Source organism: Silene latifolia, chromosome 4, assembly GCF_048544455.1.
Source record: "Silene latifolia isolate original U9 population chromosome 4, ASM4854445v1, whole genome shotgun sequence".
In the NCBI taxonomy this organism is placed as follows: Eukaryota; Viridiplantae; Streptophyta; class Magnoliopsida; order Caryophyllales; family Caryophyllaceae; genus Silene; species Silene latifolia.
The window spans coordinates 1,614,089-1,632,894 of NC_133529.1; the positions used below are offsets into that span (position 1 = coordinate 1,614,089).

Here is an 18,806-nt window from a genome sequence, read left to right on the forward strand (position 1 = left end):
TCTATCCGCCCCACAATCTTTACATTTGTCAAGCAAAGCATCATCTTTCCAAAATAGCATACATCCTTCAGGACATGCATCAATCTTTTCATGCGTAATCAAGACCTTTAACTACTTTTTTGGTAGTATAGAAACTTCGGGTCATGATATTATCATCGGGAAAAGATTCCTCAAGGAACGAGGCAATGCCATCAACAGCAACAAATGGCATATTGAACTCACATTTCAAGGTAATTAGCCTAGAAGCGGCTTGTAACAATGTCATTCTGCTTCCTTCATACAAGGGTTTTTCTGAGGCTTTTAACATGTCAAGAAAGGCTTTTGCTTGTGGGTGTGGCGGTTGTTCTTCAGAAATAGTTGTATGGTCATCACTATTAAAAATAGTGGAATCCATAGCATCAACAACCATCTCTCTATATGGGTTCTCATCATTTTGTATTTGTTGGGTGTGAGTTTGTTCATGAATTGGAGAATATGCTTCTCCATGTGAAATCCAATTGTAATAATTTGGCTTAAACCCGTTTATAATGAGATGTTCTTCTACTACAATGTCAAGCTGGTATTTCAGGTTTTTGCATTTGGCACAAGGGCACCTAAGTTTTTTGTCTACCAAGTCATATTCATCTTGTTGTTTAGCAAATTCAATAAACTCGCTAACACCCTTTATAAATCTAGCGGTAGGACGTCTTTTCTTATTGGAATGGTCTAATCTTCCTTCATACATCCATGAACGTTCCAATCTCTTCATTTTAATCTAAAGAAGACCCCAAAGAAATTTAAACATTTTTAAAAAATAACAATAATATTAAATACAAAATTTAAACATTATACTCCACATTATACAATAAACATATGAAAACAATATATAAATATTGTCAATAAGTAATCCATCTTCGAATGGGGTCCTTATCACTCCAACCTAAACCCGTCAATATACGTTTCAAGTCACTAGCAAACACACTTGTAATTTATTAATGAGGAAAAAATTGGCGGCAATTCCCTTGAGTTCTCCAAATACACATATACATGTATTCGGAGAACATTAAAGGGATCGCCACCAAACTCATTCCTCATTAATAAATCACAAGTACGTGTTTACTACCTAAATGACTTGAAACGTACAAAGACAGTCCCAAAATGGGGACTATTCAAGAATTACTCCTAATGAGTAATTCTTGAACGGTACTAAGTCAACATCAAATCAAACAACAACACAATCAAGTACTAAATTAATTAAGTCAATCAATAGCCCAATTCAACCACATAGTAAAGGCTTCTATCCTAAAGTCCGTAACATAATTTGAACTAAAATTAGTAAATTTAAAAGATAACTGGTAAGAGGAGGTTACCTAATCAAGTAAAAGCAAAAATGAAAAGAAAACAAGAAGCAACAACGACTCACGCGACGGTGGTGCCTAGCAACATGCGGTGACAACCCCGAAAAGAGAAAAGAAAAACAAAAATAACAAGGTTATTCTACCTCAATTCATCAATAACATGAATTATCAAACTAAATTTATCAAAATCAAGTCCTAAAGAAGGTTCTACTTAGCTAATAGATAATTTCTCTTAATCCAAAAGACGGTTCCACTTAGCTATTTCCATTAATGCAAAAGACGGTTTCACTTAGCTTAATATTAATAATAATAAGGCGGTTTAATTAGTAGTAATAATAATAATAATAATAATAATAATAATAATAACAATAATAATAATACTACTAATAATAATAATACTAATACTAATAATAATAACAATAATAATAATAATACTAATACTAATAATAATAATAATACTAATATTAATACTAATACTAATACTAATACTAATACTAATAATAATAATAATGAGACGGACCACCGCCACCCTTCCCCCACCGCCACCCTTCCCCCACCGCCACCCACGGCCGACCAAACCCCCACCCATAACCCTAAACCTAAACACAAACCCCCTTAATCATTCCCTTTTAATTCAAACACAAATTAAACTAAATCTAACTACAAATTAATCTAACATACTAACTACAAATAAATCTAACAAACTAACCACAAATTAATCAAACTAACTACAAATTAATCTAACAAATTAAACTAATTAAACTGAAATTAAACAAAAAAAAACTAACCTAATTAAAGAGAGTGATGGAGGCAATGAGAATGGTGGTCACGGTGGTGGAAGTGGTGGTGGTTTGTTTTTGTGGTTGTTGTCGTCGCCAATCGCCCGCTGCTTCCCCTTCTTTTTTTTTTTTTTTGTTTCGAAAGAGTAAAGCAGGAGAGAGGAGTTCCGGTTTTCTATAAAAAAAATTGGCGACTGATTAGCCATTTGGCGACTGAATTTCAGTCGCCAAATTTGGCGACTACACATACATCAGTCGCCAAATTTTAAAAGTCGGTCGCCAAATTGATTCCCTTTTTAAAAATTGACAGCCTGGTTTCTGCTAAAAACATTGGCGACTGATATTAATTTTGGCGACTGAATTTCAGTCGCCAAATTGGCGACTACACATAAATCAGTCGCCAAATTTAAAATCTCGGTCGCCAAGTTTGATTCCCTTTTTAAAAAAGACAGTCGTCAAATTGGCGACTGATTTCAGTCGCCAATTTGAAAATCAGTCGCCAATTTGGCGACTAAATATATCAGTCGCCAAATTTCGGTCGCCTGTTTTAGTTTTTCTTGTAGTGGACGTCGGTACGGAAAGTCCAATCTTGGAGAGAGAATGGTGGTGCGCCGGTAGAAACGAGATGGTGGATAGGTGGCTTAGAAACGGTGAAGGCCAGGGCAGTTTTTAAGGATGATGAGCTGGTTCGATCCCAACACTGCGACGTGGTGATGCAATATTGATAGGTGATCCAACAAACTGGTGCGACAATGTAGACGGGTGGGTCGTCGGAATGGGGTAGTATACGGGTTGTCATGTGCTTGAGTGATGGGTGATCATCAAACTGGTGCGGCGATGTAGACAGGTGGGTCGCCGGGGTTGAGTTGTTGTGAGGTTGAAACAAGGGTGGTAATTGATGAACAAATATAAAGCGAGCATGGGGTTTAATGGCGATCGTACCACCAGGTCTCACAACCACAATGCTCCAAAGCTTGTAGGTGGGTCCGCGTTCTGTAATTTGCGGGGTTGGAACGCGGGTGTTAATCATCCTTGGTCTTAGGAATTTCCATAGGGTTTGTCTAGCATGATGAAAGACTGAAATTTGTAAGCCAGGGAGGAGCTAGATTTGGGTTTGCCATAATGGCAAGATGTTGCTGCATGGAGTATCATTTTTTTTTGTGTGTATGTGTGTGGAGAAAATAGGGTTTCATAGAATGAGGGGTTAAAAGTCTAAATGGAGATTTATGCATGAAAGAAAAGAAAAGGAGTGGAGCTGTGGAGGAAACAAGGGATACGTGAACAATACTTTTTTTTATAGAAGTAGGGCAGGTAAGAGTTTGGTGAGTTTGTATGGGTTTTGCCAATGATAAAGAATATGAGATAAGGGGTTTTAGACATAAAACTAACGAATTCTGGTTTTGATGACGAATTGGGGATTTTGGATATAAGCCAAATTCGGGTTTTGATGACAAATTCGGGCTTTTGGATATAAGCCAAATTCAAGTTTTGACGGTTGTGGCCATAATATTGGTGTATCACAGGTTTGGTTTAAGGGTTGTGGTGTGGGATGGATTCCTTCTTTGATATTTACCAAGATAAAAAATCATGAATAAGGCTAGTTTTTACGTCAAAGTAGGGAAAAAAAAATATTGTGTGGGTTAGAATAAGCAAAGCTCAAGACGGGTGTTTTTGGTTTTTGGTTGTGATGTTGGTTTGTACCAAGAGGTTGGTAGTTTTGTGACAATAGATGGTGAATGTGAGTTTTTTTTTTTTTTTTTTTTTTTTTTTTTTTTCAAACGGTTGTGAGAAAAAAAGGTATTGGCCATAGTTTTCGGAGTGGTGGCTAAAAGGGTGGTAGCCAAAATATAGATGAGGGGTTTGATGCAATTCTAGGGTTGGTGGCAGCGGAAGAGAGGGAGGTTGTAGGTAGGGACAAGCCAAGTGAACTAGAGTTTTTGGGTGGGTGGTTTGGCCTAAGGATCTACTCTGAGGTGTTACCCTCTATCAAGAGCACGAGGCTCTGATACCATGATAGAATTATGAGAAAGGTTTGAATTGTATTAGAATTGCATAGATTACAAAGAGTACAAGACTTTGTTTATATACTAATTACAATTGAGAGGCAATCTACCCTAATAGCTTAAGCTAGCCGTAATACATAACTTATAATACAAGCATGATATCAACTAAGAATATTTACATGATATTGTAGGATAATTTTGACCTAAATAATATTAACATATATGGTTAGAAATATTTACGATATTATTCTCAATAAAAACATGTGAAAACAAAATGTTCTTGGCATGTAAGAAGTTATGCCTTTGGATTTTTCGGTGAGTCTTACTTAAAACGGTAATATATGCTTTTAATAATAAAACGAATTCAAACTACCATTGAATGAATTTACTTTATTTATTTGGATTCGTTTTACTAATTAAAAGAATACAGAGCATTATCGTCTTAAACATAATCTATGTGAATTTGGGAAGCGAGACTCGTTCCATGGTAGCTATGCTATTAATAGATTCTACAACAATAGTCCCTCATACTCGGCTCTTGTTAGGAACTAACTACCTGTAATAACGAACTTGCAATCATTGAATCCAGATCCGTGATTTTTTTTTTGTAGGTCCGACGAGGAAATGTAATGTCCCAATTGTTGACCTAAGTGATGAAAAGGGCTCACTCAAAGACATTGTTAATGCTAGCAAAGATTTAGGATTATTTCAGGTGAGTAATTCATTGGCGATAGCTCATATGTAACAGTGGAAGACGGAAAATTTCGGTCCTTGTAAGACCTATTACATAAGTGTGTGACCACATAGGTTAACTGATAAGCCAGTAATATTTAATTTCGTTAATTATTAATCAAGGTTAACGTCTAACTACATTTCTGGACGCTCTGACAACATGAATGAATACTAATATTGGTGTTCAACCAATCTAACAGTGAGGCCTGTTAAGCCCAATTACAAAATGAAGATTTGAGAGATGTATACATTTCTTCTTAAAAGCCCAATTACAAAATGCTGCAAATTATTTCAAAAGCCCAATTGAAAATGTCGTAAGTTTTAGTTAAAATTTCCGATTTTATTTCGAGTTTAACTTATGACATTACTTGTTTACCTTCGCTGAAAATTTTCGCCACTCCTAACCTCAAATCATGGCTAGCTCTCCAAATAAGACATACGATAATACATGACAAGATTTAAATTGCTAATATTTTTTTTGTTGTTTTTAGTATTGAAACTACAAGGACAACTTAAAATTTTAAATACAGATAGATTTCGGATTCAGATCATAGAATAACACTTCAACCACTTAAATCATGTTATAGTTAAAAATTTAAAACATGAAACTTTGAGATATTTTTGTTTCAAGTAGGTGGTCAACCATGGAGTTCCACTAGAGCTAATGAATATGGCAATAAAAGTGTTTGAGGAAGTATTCAAATTGCCTCAAGAGGAAAAGGCAAAAATTAATAGGGAAGATGACACAAATAAAGTGTGTAGATTGTATTCAAGTATTTTCCAATTTGACAAGGAAAAGTATGACAATTGGAGAGATGTTTTAAGGACTACTTGTAATTCTTTGGAGGAATGTCTCAAGTTTTGGCCTCAAAATCCTCAAAGATTCAAGTATGGAGTACTCTTAATAATTTCGATTATATCATATTTCCTCTATTCCAGTTATTTATTTACTTATTTTGTTTTATGATATTTTATTTGCTTATTTACCATTATATTTTGAAAATATATTTTATGGGTGATTTGATCTTCTACGTGCATTAGGGTCAAGCCGGTCAACGTGTCATTCAGTAATATATACACATAATACATCTTCTTCGTTTAGCTAGTTTTTATGTCAAAATCAAGTGTAAGTAGATAATCAGGATACAAGTAATATATAAATGGAGAAAATTAGTGTTTTTGTTTGGAAAAAAATAATTTCTTATTCATTACCTATTTTGATTCATAAATAGGGAGGATAAAAATCAAAAAAAAAAAAAAACAATTTGTTTTTTTGAGTTAAAGCCCAAAGGCTCTAATATATTAAACGAGAATCAAAATTAACAGCATTGTTTGCAATCGGAAGTAGCACATCCGACCACTCTACTCGACCAACTACACTATCTAACGAATGAGCTAACGAATGAGCAACCTTATTGTTGTCACGCCTAGTATACGACCATAGAACCGACGAAAATGAATTACATAAGAAAAAGATATCGTCCAAAAGTAACGAAAACATGCTCCTGCCATTAGCTTTCTTCTTAAGGGCTTCGATCACAGCTAAACAATCGCTCTCCACCACGATCCTTGAGTGTCCACGTCTCACAGCTTCTCTAACACCTTCAAAAACGACACTTACTTCCGCGATGTGAGCTTCCCAAGCGAGGTTCTGCCCCATCGAAATACCCCATAGCACTTTACCCCTCTCGTCACGACAAACCACTCCCACACTCACCCCAACCCCCTCCTTCACACCGGCATCCACATTAATTTTGACAAAATCTGCCGGAGGTACCTCCCATCCCGACGCAACCTCACCAGCCGTGTTCTCCATACCCCTGCCCCCACACCGTGCCACCAAAAACCCACCCCCTTCCATTTCATCCACCACATCTTCCACCCTCTTAAAAACCGCATGCGGGTCAACCTCCCTAACATCGAAAATCACTTTGTTACGGTGCTTCCACAATGCCCAGCAACTCACCATAAAAACGACAAGCTCTCTACACCCCATCTCCCTCCACCTCCCTTCGACCCAGTCACGCACCCCAGCCCTCACCCATATTCAAACCCAGACTCTCCCAAACCCGGTTAGCAATAGCACAATCACAAAAAAGATGCAAACTCGTTTCATTAAAAGAATTACATAAAGAGCAAAAGTCAGATTCACTTTGTACTCGATTTGTTATATTCGCTCTTGTCGCCAATGCCTTGCTGCACAGTTTTTAGAAGAAGAGCTTCACTCGGGGCCAAACCGGGACTTTCCAAAGCCTGTTCTACAACCACCTCTCCCTCTCCCAATTCGACACCCCTCCTAGCTCCAAAGCGTCCCTATTCCCCGTCAATCTCCTATAGGCCGACCTAACCGTAAACTCACCATCCTTATCCGCCACCCAGTACCACTTATCCACCGGTTTAGTCACACTCAGACGGATGTTCTTGACACGGCTTATTTCGAAAGGTAAGAGCAGCAACGAAAGCACGACATCATTCCAGCCGCTCCCCTGGGCCTCCATGAGCTCTGCCACCATCATGTTCTCATATCCGGGCACTTGTGGTGATAAAATACGCCCCGTTTGGGTCTCTGGCAGCCACGCATCACCCCAAACTCTAGTTGATAGCCCATCCAATTCGGCGTCGCCAACCACCCCGCAACATGTCCCGTGCTTCTAAAATTCCTCGCCAAGTGTAACTCGGGTTATAGCCTAATTCCGCAGACATAATGGATCCCGTGGAATAATACTTTGCACGCATAAGCCTCGCCCAAAGATCCTCGGTCTCAGTTAATAAGCGCCACACCTGCTTGAAGAGGCGGAAATCACGAAAACCCATTCCTCCTAAGCTCTTCGACTGATACAGCTTTTTTTTGTTTGCAAACATAATGTCAAATTCTTTTTTTCCCCCTTTTTCTACCATTCATAAATTATATAACTAGGTTGTGTAATTTTTGAGTTTTATTTATGAGTTTTATAATGTAATATATATCATATACGTGTTCCTTTTTCCCGTTTTCTACGCATATTATTTTTCATTTTCTATACAACCAAATAAACAATAAATTAATTTTATAGATAACTGATCAAGTTATAACTGATCAAGTTAAGGATTCAATTCTTGACTATTGCGAAAAACTAAACTTATGTGGAGTCTATAATTAAGTTGTCTTATGGAATAACTCCTTATACCAAAAAGAGAGTAAATGATTGAAGCAGAAAGTATTCTCCATTATCACGTATCGTCTAATTTTATATAATAACATAAAAGAGGGTCCACCTATCATTATCGACCCTAAAATATGAATGTTAATTTCAGGGATATTGTTGGAGCATTTGTTATAGCATTGAAGGAACTTGGGTCAAGAATTTTGGCTTGTATATCCAAAGGGCTTGGTTTGGACCAGGACTACCTTGGCACTCAACTAAGTAAAGATAGCACATTGATAGTGAACCACTACCCGCCTTGTCCCGACCCAAATTTGACGCTTGGGATACCCAAGCATACGGATCCTAGCCTTATAACAATTATTCAATCATGCCATGTTCCGGGACTTCAAGTCATTAAGAATGGTGAATGGTTTAGTGTTGAAACTCCTCCTAATTCTTTTATTGTCTTCATGGGCAATCAAATGGTGGTAAAAAATTTCGATTTATTTCATCCTGATTGTATAAGACGGTTTTACAATATCATTATTATTAGAATCATAAAATATTGGACTTGGTATTGAACATTTGTGTACTATTTTTAATTTGCAAAGATAAAAAAAAAAAAAAAAAACCGGCCGCTGAATAAATAAAAAAGCAAAAGATATATAAATAAGAAAAATACGTTTTTATTTTATTTTATGCCAGGTGGTAAGCAATGGAGAGCTAAAAGGCCGTGGAGCATAGGGTAGTGAATGCTACCGAGGCTCGAACAAGCATCGTATTCAACCTCATTCCGTCCGGGGATTGCACGGTCGGGCCCGCGAAGGCTGTTCTTAGTGAAGAAAAAAGAGAACTTTATAAGACTTTCAAGTATAAAGAATTTTTTGCAGCTTACTCGGGTCCTAAACCCGAGGGAGTTGATCATGAGGATGTTGTTCAAACTCTCAAGATTAGTAGTACCTAAATTATGGTTATATATTTTTACTTACTACATTTCAATTATTTATTTACCGTTATTAACTTCTCAAAGGAATGAAAAAAGAAAATAATTACTCCCAGGGGCGGCCAATGAATTCCAGTGGCCATGTTCGAAGTATTCATTGGAGGCCTTTAATTAGAACCACTAAATATTAATCCCTCTACTCGTTTGAGTGGCCCTTCTTCATTTGCATGTACTAAAACATGGCTAAATTTGAGAAAGATCTCGAAATTGTAACACAAAATCCGTAAATTTTCAGTGTAATTTTCACTATTAGATTTGAGATAGCGACGCTAAAACAAAGTCAGTCAGAGTAAATTTATCAACTATATTAATCAAAGAAACTGAGAGAAAATAATGGAATTATGCATCACTCGAAAAAACTAAGAAATAAAAATAGAAATATTTATAAAAACTGATATTGTAAAACCAAAAATAAAAATGAAATATTTATAAAAAGTCGTATAGAATAAATAATAAAAATTTATTGTAATAGAAGAGGTAGTAAAATTGAAACAAATTCATATAAATACAAATGGAGTAAAAAAAGGGAGGGGGAGTTAATAGCCGAGACTTTAGGATAGATTGGATTTGATACAATGCACAAACAATTTGCAGAATGAATATAAAGATAGGCTCTTAGTGTGTTGTTTTGGGCCCAGTAATAAATAACTAAAGCTAAGCTCTTATTTAGTGTGTTGTTTTGGGCCAGTAATGATAAATTGATTATGGTTCTTTTTCTTCTACCTATTAACGGGTTGGACTTCAAAATTTGTGGCCCTATCTCTTATGGGTCCCGGTGCGGAGAGCTGAATTGCTCTACCTATGGGTTGCCTCTGATTACTCCCTCACATCTTATTATTCTACCCATTTACTTTATACACGGTCTCCTAGGCAATACTTTGACTATCGTTGTAATCATTTATATGTATTTTTTGGGAATGAAAATAATTTTTTTTAAAAGAGTTTTTTTATAACAAAGTTAATCATGTAAATATCATCTTATGAAATACTTTGTACTATTTATACTTTATTAATGGTCAAAATTTCTAAAAGTTGTCATCTAAAAAAACAAATGACTAGAACAATAAGATCGGGAGGGAGTAGTTGAGACAGATGAAGTAGTTATTTTTGTATCTTGTATTGAATAATTTCGAACGGCTATTTATGTAGTGAATGTTACAAATTCTAAGTCGTATAATCTCCATTTTGACTGAGATTATGACCAAGGTAATTGAGTACCACCGAGCCTCTAGTAGTCGTCGGAATTGGGTTTCGCGGGGAGAACGTCGACACGTCGATCTTCTGTAGCTAGTGAGTAAGTTTCAAACTGAGGACCTTCCAAAGTTTAATTTTGAAAGTAGTGACGAATTTGGAAAATGAAAATCTCGCGATTTTTAGTTAAATGTTTCGAATATTTTTCAAGTTTATCTTATAACATTACTTGTTTTCTCTTACCAGAATTTTCCGTCCACCCTACCAGCAAATCCTGACTCGGCCACTATTTGAAAGCAATAGAAAACTGAACATTATTAAGTTTTTGTCATCTCAAAATAGAGATCATTATTGGTAAAGCAATACAAGAGCTATACAACTGTACAACCAACACAAAATAAGCATCAAACAGAATAAGCATCAAATAAAAAGACACAAATTCTCATTGAAGACATGACATATCCGTCACAAGCTGAAGACGGATACCATTTTACCTCACAATGTACCCACTTTTTCTCTCTCTGTAACACTATTCATGTGGTCCCCTTTCTCCACTAACCCATTTTGTTACCATTTTATCTCACAAAATATCCGTCACAAATGGTAACCCGTCACAAGGGAGACCAATTGATAAAAAGAATGGTGCATGGCAAGAATTTGGGTGGTCCATTATGTACTATAATTCTATAAACTATATTTACCAAAAAGGAATAATATTATATTTCTATACTCATTTATAAACCTTATTTGAAGGTAAATGTCTAAGGTGATTAAATTGGAAATAAGAGAAATTAATGGACTTACAAAGTCAAGAATACAAGAGCAAAATGGGTGAACACTCCCTTAGCTTCTTCCCTCTTCTTCCTCTTCTCTTCGGTCTTCCCTCGTCCCCTCTCTTCTCTCTCTTTTTTTGGTTGTCTTTCGGTTGGTTTTGCTTAAGGTCTGAGTAGGGTGCTTTATATAGGCACAAAATCTCATGGGTTTTATAGGCACAAAATCTCATGGGTTTTATAGAATTATAAGCACACTACTAACTACTAATGAATTGTGCGCATGACTTGAGGACTAACGATGAAACGGGATACCTGCCGGAGATGGTATAAGACGACCATCTCCGGCCGGTAATTTAAAGACGGGGCTGTTGCAAAGCGGAAGAGTTTTGAGAGGATCGGTTTTTAGGCTGATACCATGTAAGATAATATAATACGATATAATGACTTGATTAATATTGATGAAATAGGATACAATATATAGTAGAGTGTCTTGGAGATCACTCTAACAATCTTCCTAAATATCTTATAGAATATTATGATATCTCATAATATTCACCTAATCAATATATTATTCTAATATATCTCTAATATATTACCCTATTTATATTATTTTACCCAATCATTGAGTTATGAGTTATGACGTTGTAATCTTTATTGTTGTATAGTGATAACTAACTTTTAATTTCTCTCAATTAAACTAAATATGATTATCTAATTAATTATAAGACTTTACTTATTATTTTCCTTTTATTAAAAAATACCCAAATTTTATGGCTATTAAGTGTATTACATCATACCTCACCCTGAGACTAGTCTAATGCAACTTTTATGGCTATTAAGTGCATTCCTCTCGGTGACCATGAGCCTCATGTTTCTCCTCACGGGGTTCAACCTATAATGCTCCATGATGCACAAGGCTTTAGTGTAGCTCAATCTATAGCTATGTAATCCGGTTTCGGCCTCCATTTCTCTAAAAAAATGAGAATATATTTGACTAATTCTTATCTAAATACGAATATTGCAGTCTTTTTTTTAGAGAAATAAAATTAGGCTGATAACTTATAGTAGGACCAATATATCTCATCCTCTTGAATGAGGGAGCGAGTAAAAGCCAATGACTTTTAATCCACCTCGAAGAAGGACATGAATGTTCCAAATTGGTCAGAAAGTCAATACTTTATATATTAGCCTCACGAAAAAAAGATTCACTTCCGTGAAAGAACAAAGTTCGGCCCTAATATCGACGATTAAAGAATATTGTCGTCCTATTATTACTGTTGATGATGGCACTATTCCGTCACAAATTTGTGACTTCTTACAAAAATTAACTGGGAGAGCAATTGGAAGGGCAAGTGGGAGAAGGGTTGTAAGATGTCACAAGCTTGTAATGGTCTCACGTAAGACTATTTTTTTTTTTTTTTAATTAACCAGGAATATCAATTTTATTCAATCAATAATATGTATTGGGAAGATTAGTTCAGATGAAACCTACTGTTACCTACCAATCTACCATAAACTTAACACACAACCATTTATAGAATTATTCCTTTTTGGTAAATATAGTTTATAGAATTCTTGCCATGCACCATTCTTTTTATTTGATGCTCACCCAAATTCTTGCCATGCACCATTCTTTTTATTTGATGCTTATTCTGTTTGTTGGTTGTACAGTTGTATAGCTGTTGTATTGCTTTACCAATAATGATCTCTATTTTGAGATGACAAAAACTCAATAGTGTTCAGTTTTCTATTGCTTTCAAATAGTGGCCGAGTCAGGATTTGCTGGTAGGGTGGACGAAAAATTCCAGTAAGAGAAAACAAGTACATAAGATAAACTTGAAAAATATTCGAAACATTTAACTAAAAATCGCGAAATTTTCAATTTCCAAATCCGTCACTACTTTCAAGATTAAACTTTGGAAGGTCCTTAGTTTGAAACTTACTCACTAGCTACAGAAGATCGACGTCCCGACGTTCTGCCCGCGAAACCCAATTCCGACGACTACTAGAGGCTCGGTTGTACTCAATTACCTTGGTCATAATCTCAGTCAAAATGGAGATTATACGACTTAGAATTTGTAACATTCACTACATAAATGGCCGTTCAAAATTCATTTGTCTCAACTACTCCCTCCAGATCTTATTGTTCTACCCATTTGCCTTTTTAGATGACAACTTTTAGAAACTTTGACCATTAATAAAGTATAAATAGTATTTCATAAGATGATATTTACATGATTAACTTTGTTATAAAAAACTCTTTTAAAATTTTTTATTTTCATTCCCAAAAAATACATATAAATGATTAAAACGATAATCAAAGTATCGCCTAGGAGACCGTCTATAAAGCAAATGGATAGAACAATAAGATGTGAAGGGAGTAATTATTTTCCTTTTTCATTCCTTGTGAGAAGTTAATAACGGTAAATAAATAATTAGTATGTAGAAAGTAAAAATATACTCCCTCCAATTCTATGTATTCTTCCCCTTGTTTGTGGGCACGGAAATTAAGGAGAATAATAAAATAAGAGTAAAAAGTTGGGTGGGGTTTGGTAATTGGAGAGAGGGATGAATAATTATGAGTTAAATAAGAAATGGTGGGGTCAAAATATTAAGAAAAGTAATAAAATATGAGTAAAAGAGTTGGGTGGGGTTTGGTGATAGGAGAGAGAAATGAATAAAATAAGAGTAAAAGTTTCCAAAATAAGAAAGGGGAAGAAAACCTGAATAATCCGTTTTAGGAAATAGGGAAGAATATATAGAATAGGAGGGAGTATAACCATAATTTAGGTTCTAATCTTGAGAGTTTGAACAACATCCTCATGATCAACTCCTTCGGGTTTAGGACCCGAGTAAGCTGCAAAAAATTCTTTATACGTGAAAGTCTTATAAACTTCTCTTTTTTCTTCACTAAGAAGAGCCTTCGCGGGCCCGACCGTGCAATCCTCGGACGGAATGAGGTTGAATACGATGCTTGTTCGAGCCTCGGTAGCATTCACTACCCTATGCTCCACGGCCTTTAGCTCTCCATTGCTTACCACCTGGCATAAAATAAAATAAAAAAGTATTTTTCTTATAGGTTTTTCTAACGTGTGCTCTTAGGATACACATTAATAACCTAAATATGGTAAGATTTGTATGAGATTCTCACCTATATATTTTTTGCTTTTTTATTTATTCAGCGGCCGTTTTTTTTTTTTTTTTTTTTTTTTTTTTTTTTTTTTATCTTTGCAAATTAAAAATAGTACACAAATGTTCAATACCAAGTCCAATATTTTATGATTCTAATAATAATGATATTGTAAAACCGTCTTATACAATTAGGATGAAATAAATCGAAATTTTTTACCACCATTTGATTGCCCATGAAGACAATAAAAGAATTAGGAGGAGTTTCAACACTAAACCATTCACCATTCTTAATGACTTGAAGTCCCGGAACATGGCATGATTGAATAATTGTTATAAGGCTAGGATCCGTATGCTTGGGTATCCCAAGCGTCAAATTCGGGTCGGGACAAGGCGGGTAGTGATTCACTATCAATGTGCTATCTTTACTTTGTTGAGTGCCAAGGTAGTCCTGGTCCAAACCAAGCCCTTTGGATATACAAGCCAAAATTCTTGACCCAAGTTCCTTCAATGCTATAACAAATGCTCCAACAATATCCCTGAAATTAACATTCATATTTTAGAGCATCCGCAAAGGTGAAGCTCTCCATAATTTCTCTTTCCTTTTTTTATTCGTCCACCTCATTTTCGACTAACTTTTCCATTTACCCTTCTCATTTCATAACTACATCAATGCAACAACGGGGTTCCCCAATTCACACACAAAATTTTGGGAAACTCCCCAAAAATAACAAAAATTGCTTTACTTTTTTGTTGGGGACCTTCCCTAAAAATAGTGGAACCCCAACAAATGGGGAGGTTGGTGCAACAATGGGGTTACTCATTTGAGGAAAGAGAAGGCAAAAGGGGAGCTTATTTCCCTCATTTGCGGATGCTCTTAGGGTTGATAATGATAGGTGGACCCTCTTTTATGTTATTATATAAAATTAGACGATACGTGATAATGCAGAATACTTTCTGCTTCAATCATTTACTCTTTTTTTGGTATAAAGAGTTATTCCATAAGACAACTTAATTATAGACTCCACATAAGTTTAGTTTTTCGCAATAGTCAAGAATCGAATCCTTAACTTGATCAGTTATTTACAAAATTAATTTATTGTTTATTTGGTTGTATAGAAAATGAAAAATAACATGCGTAGAAAAAGAAACACGTATCTAATATATATTACATTATAAAACTCATAAATAAAACTCAAAAATTACACAACCTAGTTATATAATTCATGGATGGTAGAAAAAGGGGAAAAAAAGAATTTGACATTATGTTTGCAAACAAAAATAAATTTGTTTTAAAATTTTGATGTTTTTTTTTTTTTTGCTTTTTATCCTCCCTATTTATGAATCAAAATAGGTAATGAATAAGAAATTATTTTTTCCCAACAAAAACACTATTTTTCTCCATTTATATACTACTTATATCCTGATTATCTGCTTACACTTAATTTTGACATAAAAACTAGCTAAACGAAGAAGATGCATTATGTGTAGATATTACTGAATGCCACGTTGACCGGCATGACCCTAATGAACGTGGAAGATCAAATCACCCATAAAATGTATTTTCAAAATATAATGGTAAATAAGTGAATAAAATATCATAAAACATAATAAGTAAATAAATAACTGAAATAGAGGAAGTATGATATATTCGAAATTATTAAGAGTACTCCATACTTGAATCTTTGAGGATTTTGAGGCCAAAACTTGAGACATTCCTCCAAAGAATTACAAGTAGTCCTTAAAACATCTCTCCAATTGTGATACTTTTCCTTGTCAAATTGGAAAGTACTTGAATACAATCTACACACTTTATTTGTATCATCTCCCCTCTTAATTTTTGCCTTTTCCTCTTGAGGCAATTTGAATACTTCCTCAAACACTTTTATTGCCATATTCATTAGCTCTAGTGGAACTCCATGGTTGACCACCTACTTGAAACAAAAAATATCTCAAAGTTTCATGTTTTAAATTTTTAACTATAACATGATTTAAGTGGTTGAAGTGTTATTCTATGATCTGAATCTGAATCCGAAATCTATCTGTATTTAAAATTTTAAGTTGTCCTTGTAGTTTCAATACTAAAAACAACACAAAAATATTAGCAATTTAAATCTTGTCATGTATTATCGTATGTCTTATTTGGAGGGCTAGCCATGATTTGAGGTTAGGAGGGGCGAAAATTTTCAGCGGGGTAAACAAGTAATGTCATAAGTTAAACTCGAAAAAAAAAAAAATCAAAAATTTTAACTAAAACTTACGACATTTTCAATTGGGCTTTTAAGAAATCATTTGCAGCATTTTATAATTGGGCTTTTAAGAAGGAATATATACATAACTCTCAAATATTCATTTTGTAATTGGGTTTCACAGGCCTCACTGTTAGATTGGTTGAACACCAATATTTAGTATTCATTCACATGTTGTCCGACCGTCCAGAAGAAGTATAGGTAGACCGTAGAGCTGGCCATTACCACGGACAGACTAGACCCGGCACTGGCCCGTTTTTATGCAACTTGGCCTGGCCCGCAGTTGCCCCCTGCCTGGCCCTCCAGCCCGGTCCGACCTTGGCTTGCTTTGGGCCCTGGCCCGGGTCAAACATATCACGGCCCGTCACCAGACAAGCCCGCCCCTCCCCCTGGCCTAGCCCGGGTCTAACTAGGAGAGCCCGGTCCGCCCCCTGGCCAGCCCAGCCTGACCCGAGTACAGGTTTAGGTAGACGTCAACCTTGATTAACAAATAATGAAATTAAATATTATTGACTTTGCGGTTAACCTTTGTGGTCATACACTTATATAATAGGTCTCACAAGGACCGAAATTTTCCGTCTTCCACTGTTACTTATGAGCTATCGCCAATGAATTACTCACCTGAAATAATCCTAAATCTTTGCTAGCATTAACAATGTCTTTGAGTGAGCCCTTTTCATCACTTAGGTCAACAATTGGGACATTACATTTCCTCGTCGGACCTACAAAAGAAAATCATGGATCCGGATTCAATGATTGCAAGTTCGTTATTACAGGTAGTTAGTTCCTAACAAGAGCCGAGTATGAGGGACTATTGTTGTAGAATCTATTAATAGCATAGCTACCATGGAAGTTGGAACGAGTCTCGCTTCCCAAATTCACATAGATTATGTTTAAGACGATAATGATCTGTATTCCTTTAATTAGTAAAACGAATCCAAATAAATAAAGTAAATTCATTCAGTGGTAGTATTGAATTCGTTTTATTATTAAAAGCATATATTACCGTTTTAAGTAAGACTCACAGAAAAATCCAAAGGCATAACTTCTTCAATTAGTCTTGCTATAGACGGGTATATCCGTCTATAGCTATAGACGGGTCAAATACAATGAAAGTGGTGATATTTTTGGCCCCACCACCCCACTTGTCTTTTGTTTTATTAGGAAAATGGTATTGTATTTGACCCGTCTTTCATTATAGACGGATAGTGACCGTCTATAATAAGATTTTGTGTAACTTCTTACATGCCAAGAACATTTTGTTTTCACATGTTTTTACCAACTAAATGTTTGTTTTCTAGTGAAAAAAATATATATTATACTCAAATTGCAAAACTCAAACTTAAAATAAAAAAATTAATCTCGTATTATTTTACCTGGTCTTTTTTCCGGAGGTTGGACATAAGAGTCCGGAATTATAGTTTTTGGAGTGTTACTTGAGAGAAGGTATGCCATTGTAATTGAGAAATATGTAAATTTAGAGAAACTTAATGAGGTATTTAACTCAAACTTAGTGAAATGTTCCGATTACAACTTGTTTTGGTATAGAAGAAATCATAGGATTAGTACCATAAATAATAGGCGAATTTAACAAAAATAACTCAACCTTTGATAAGTCTTCCAAAAATAACCCGACCTTTTAACTTAAACAATAATAATCCAACCTTTGTATTTTTGTCACATAAATATCCCGAAATTTGATAAATGATATTTGTAAAATCGTTTCATAAAAGCTGGAAAAATTATAATTTCTTTAGTTTGTCAATGGAAAATTAATTATAAAATAAATATATAATTTTTTTTGAAAAGAAATAACAAATAAGTTAGATTTTAAATTTGTGGAAATAGTTATGAGAGAAATACTTTTGATTTTTTAAACCGTGGATTTGCGAAAACTAACTGATGGGGCATATTCTGCACCGCTGACCAAGTCAACACATTGAGCAAGGTCAAAGATATCCACAGCAAAGTCAACGGCTTAGACAGTCTAGCCGATGCAACCCATCGGCTTTGTCACCTGGTGTCGGCTTTGGCAACCGGCCGCCCGGGGGCACATATCCGCGTACTCATATCCAAGACCCTCGGCCGGCCTGCCATGGGTCCATCGGCCGAGGGTAGAACGGTCTTTCCACCTGCTAGCCACTTGGCCACTTGGCCACTACGTGACAAAAGGTGGAAGTCTATAAATACTCCTCAACCTTCATTGAGGAAAGGATCCAAAAATTAACCTAAGAATCACTATTCACCTGGTAATATCTTCCTTATCTCTCTACAATACATATACTTAGGCCAAGCAACAACTTACCTCTCTAAGTTTACTGACTTGAGCGTCGGAGTGAGTACGCTCGGCCAAAGCCGAGCCCTCAATTTGTTCATCGTTTCAGGAGACCGCAAGGAGGATTCAAGCAAAGACGTCATTCTACAAGCCACGGGTGGTAACAATACTTGCTCTGGAATTACACCTGGAACAATTGGCGCCGTCTGT

General features: G+C 35.5%; 2 protein-coding genes across 2 annotated transcripts; both read right to left on the minus strand.

Annotated features, from left to right (window-relative positions):
- Positions 1-6,145: 6,145 nt before the first annotated feature.
- LOC141653877 (uncharacterized) lies at positions 6,146-6,847 on the minus strand. Its single transcript, XM_074461744.1, has one exon. It carries the CDS (start codon positions 6,845-6,847, stop codon positions 6,146-6,148), a length of 702 nt encoding a protein of 233 aa, XP_074317845.1.
- A 6,882-nt stretch (positions 6,848-13,729) lies between these two features.
- Positions 13,730-17,776, minus strand: LOC141653879 (flavanone 3-dioxygenase 2-like). The gene is made up of 5 exons (XM_074461745.1): positions 17,698-17,776; positions 16,943-17,043; positions 15,750-16,003; positions 14,293-14,611; positions 13,730-13,984 (listed from the first exon to the last, which is right to left on the minus strand). The coding sequence occupies exons 1-5, from the start codon at positions 17,774-17,776 to the stop codon at positions 13,730-13,732; spliced, it is 1,008 nt and encodes a 335-aa protein (XP_074317846.1).
- Positions 17,777-18,806: the final 1,030 nt, after the last annotated feature.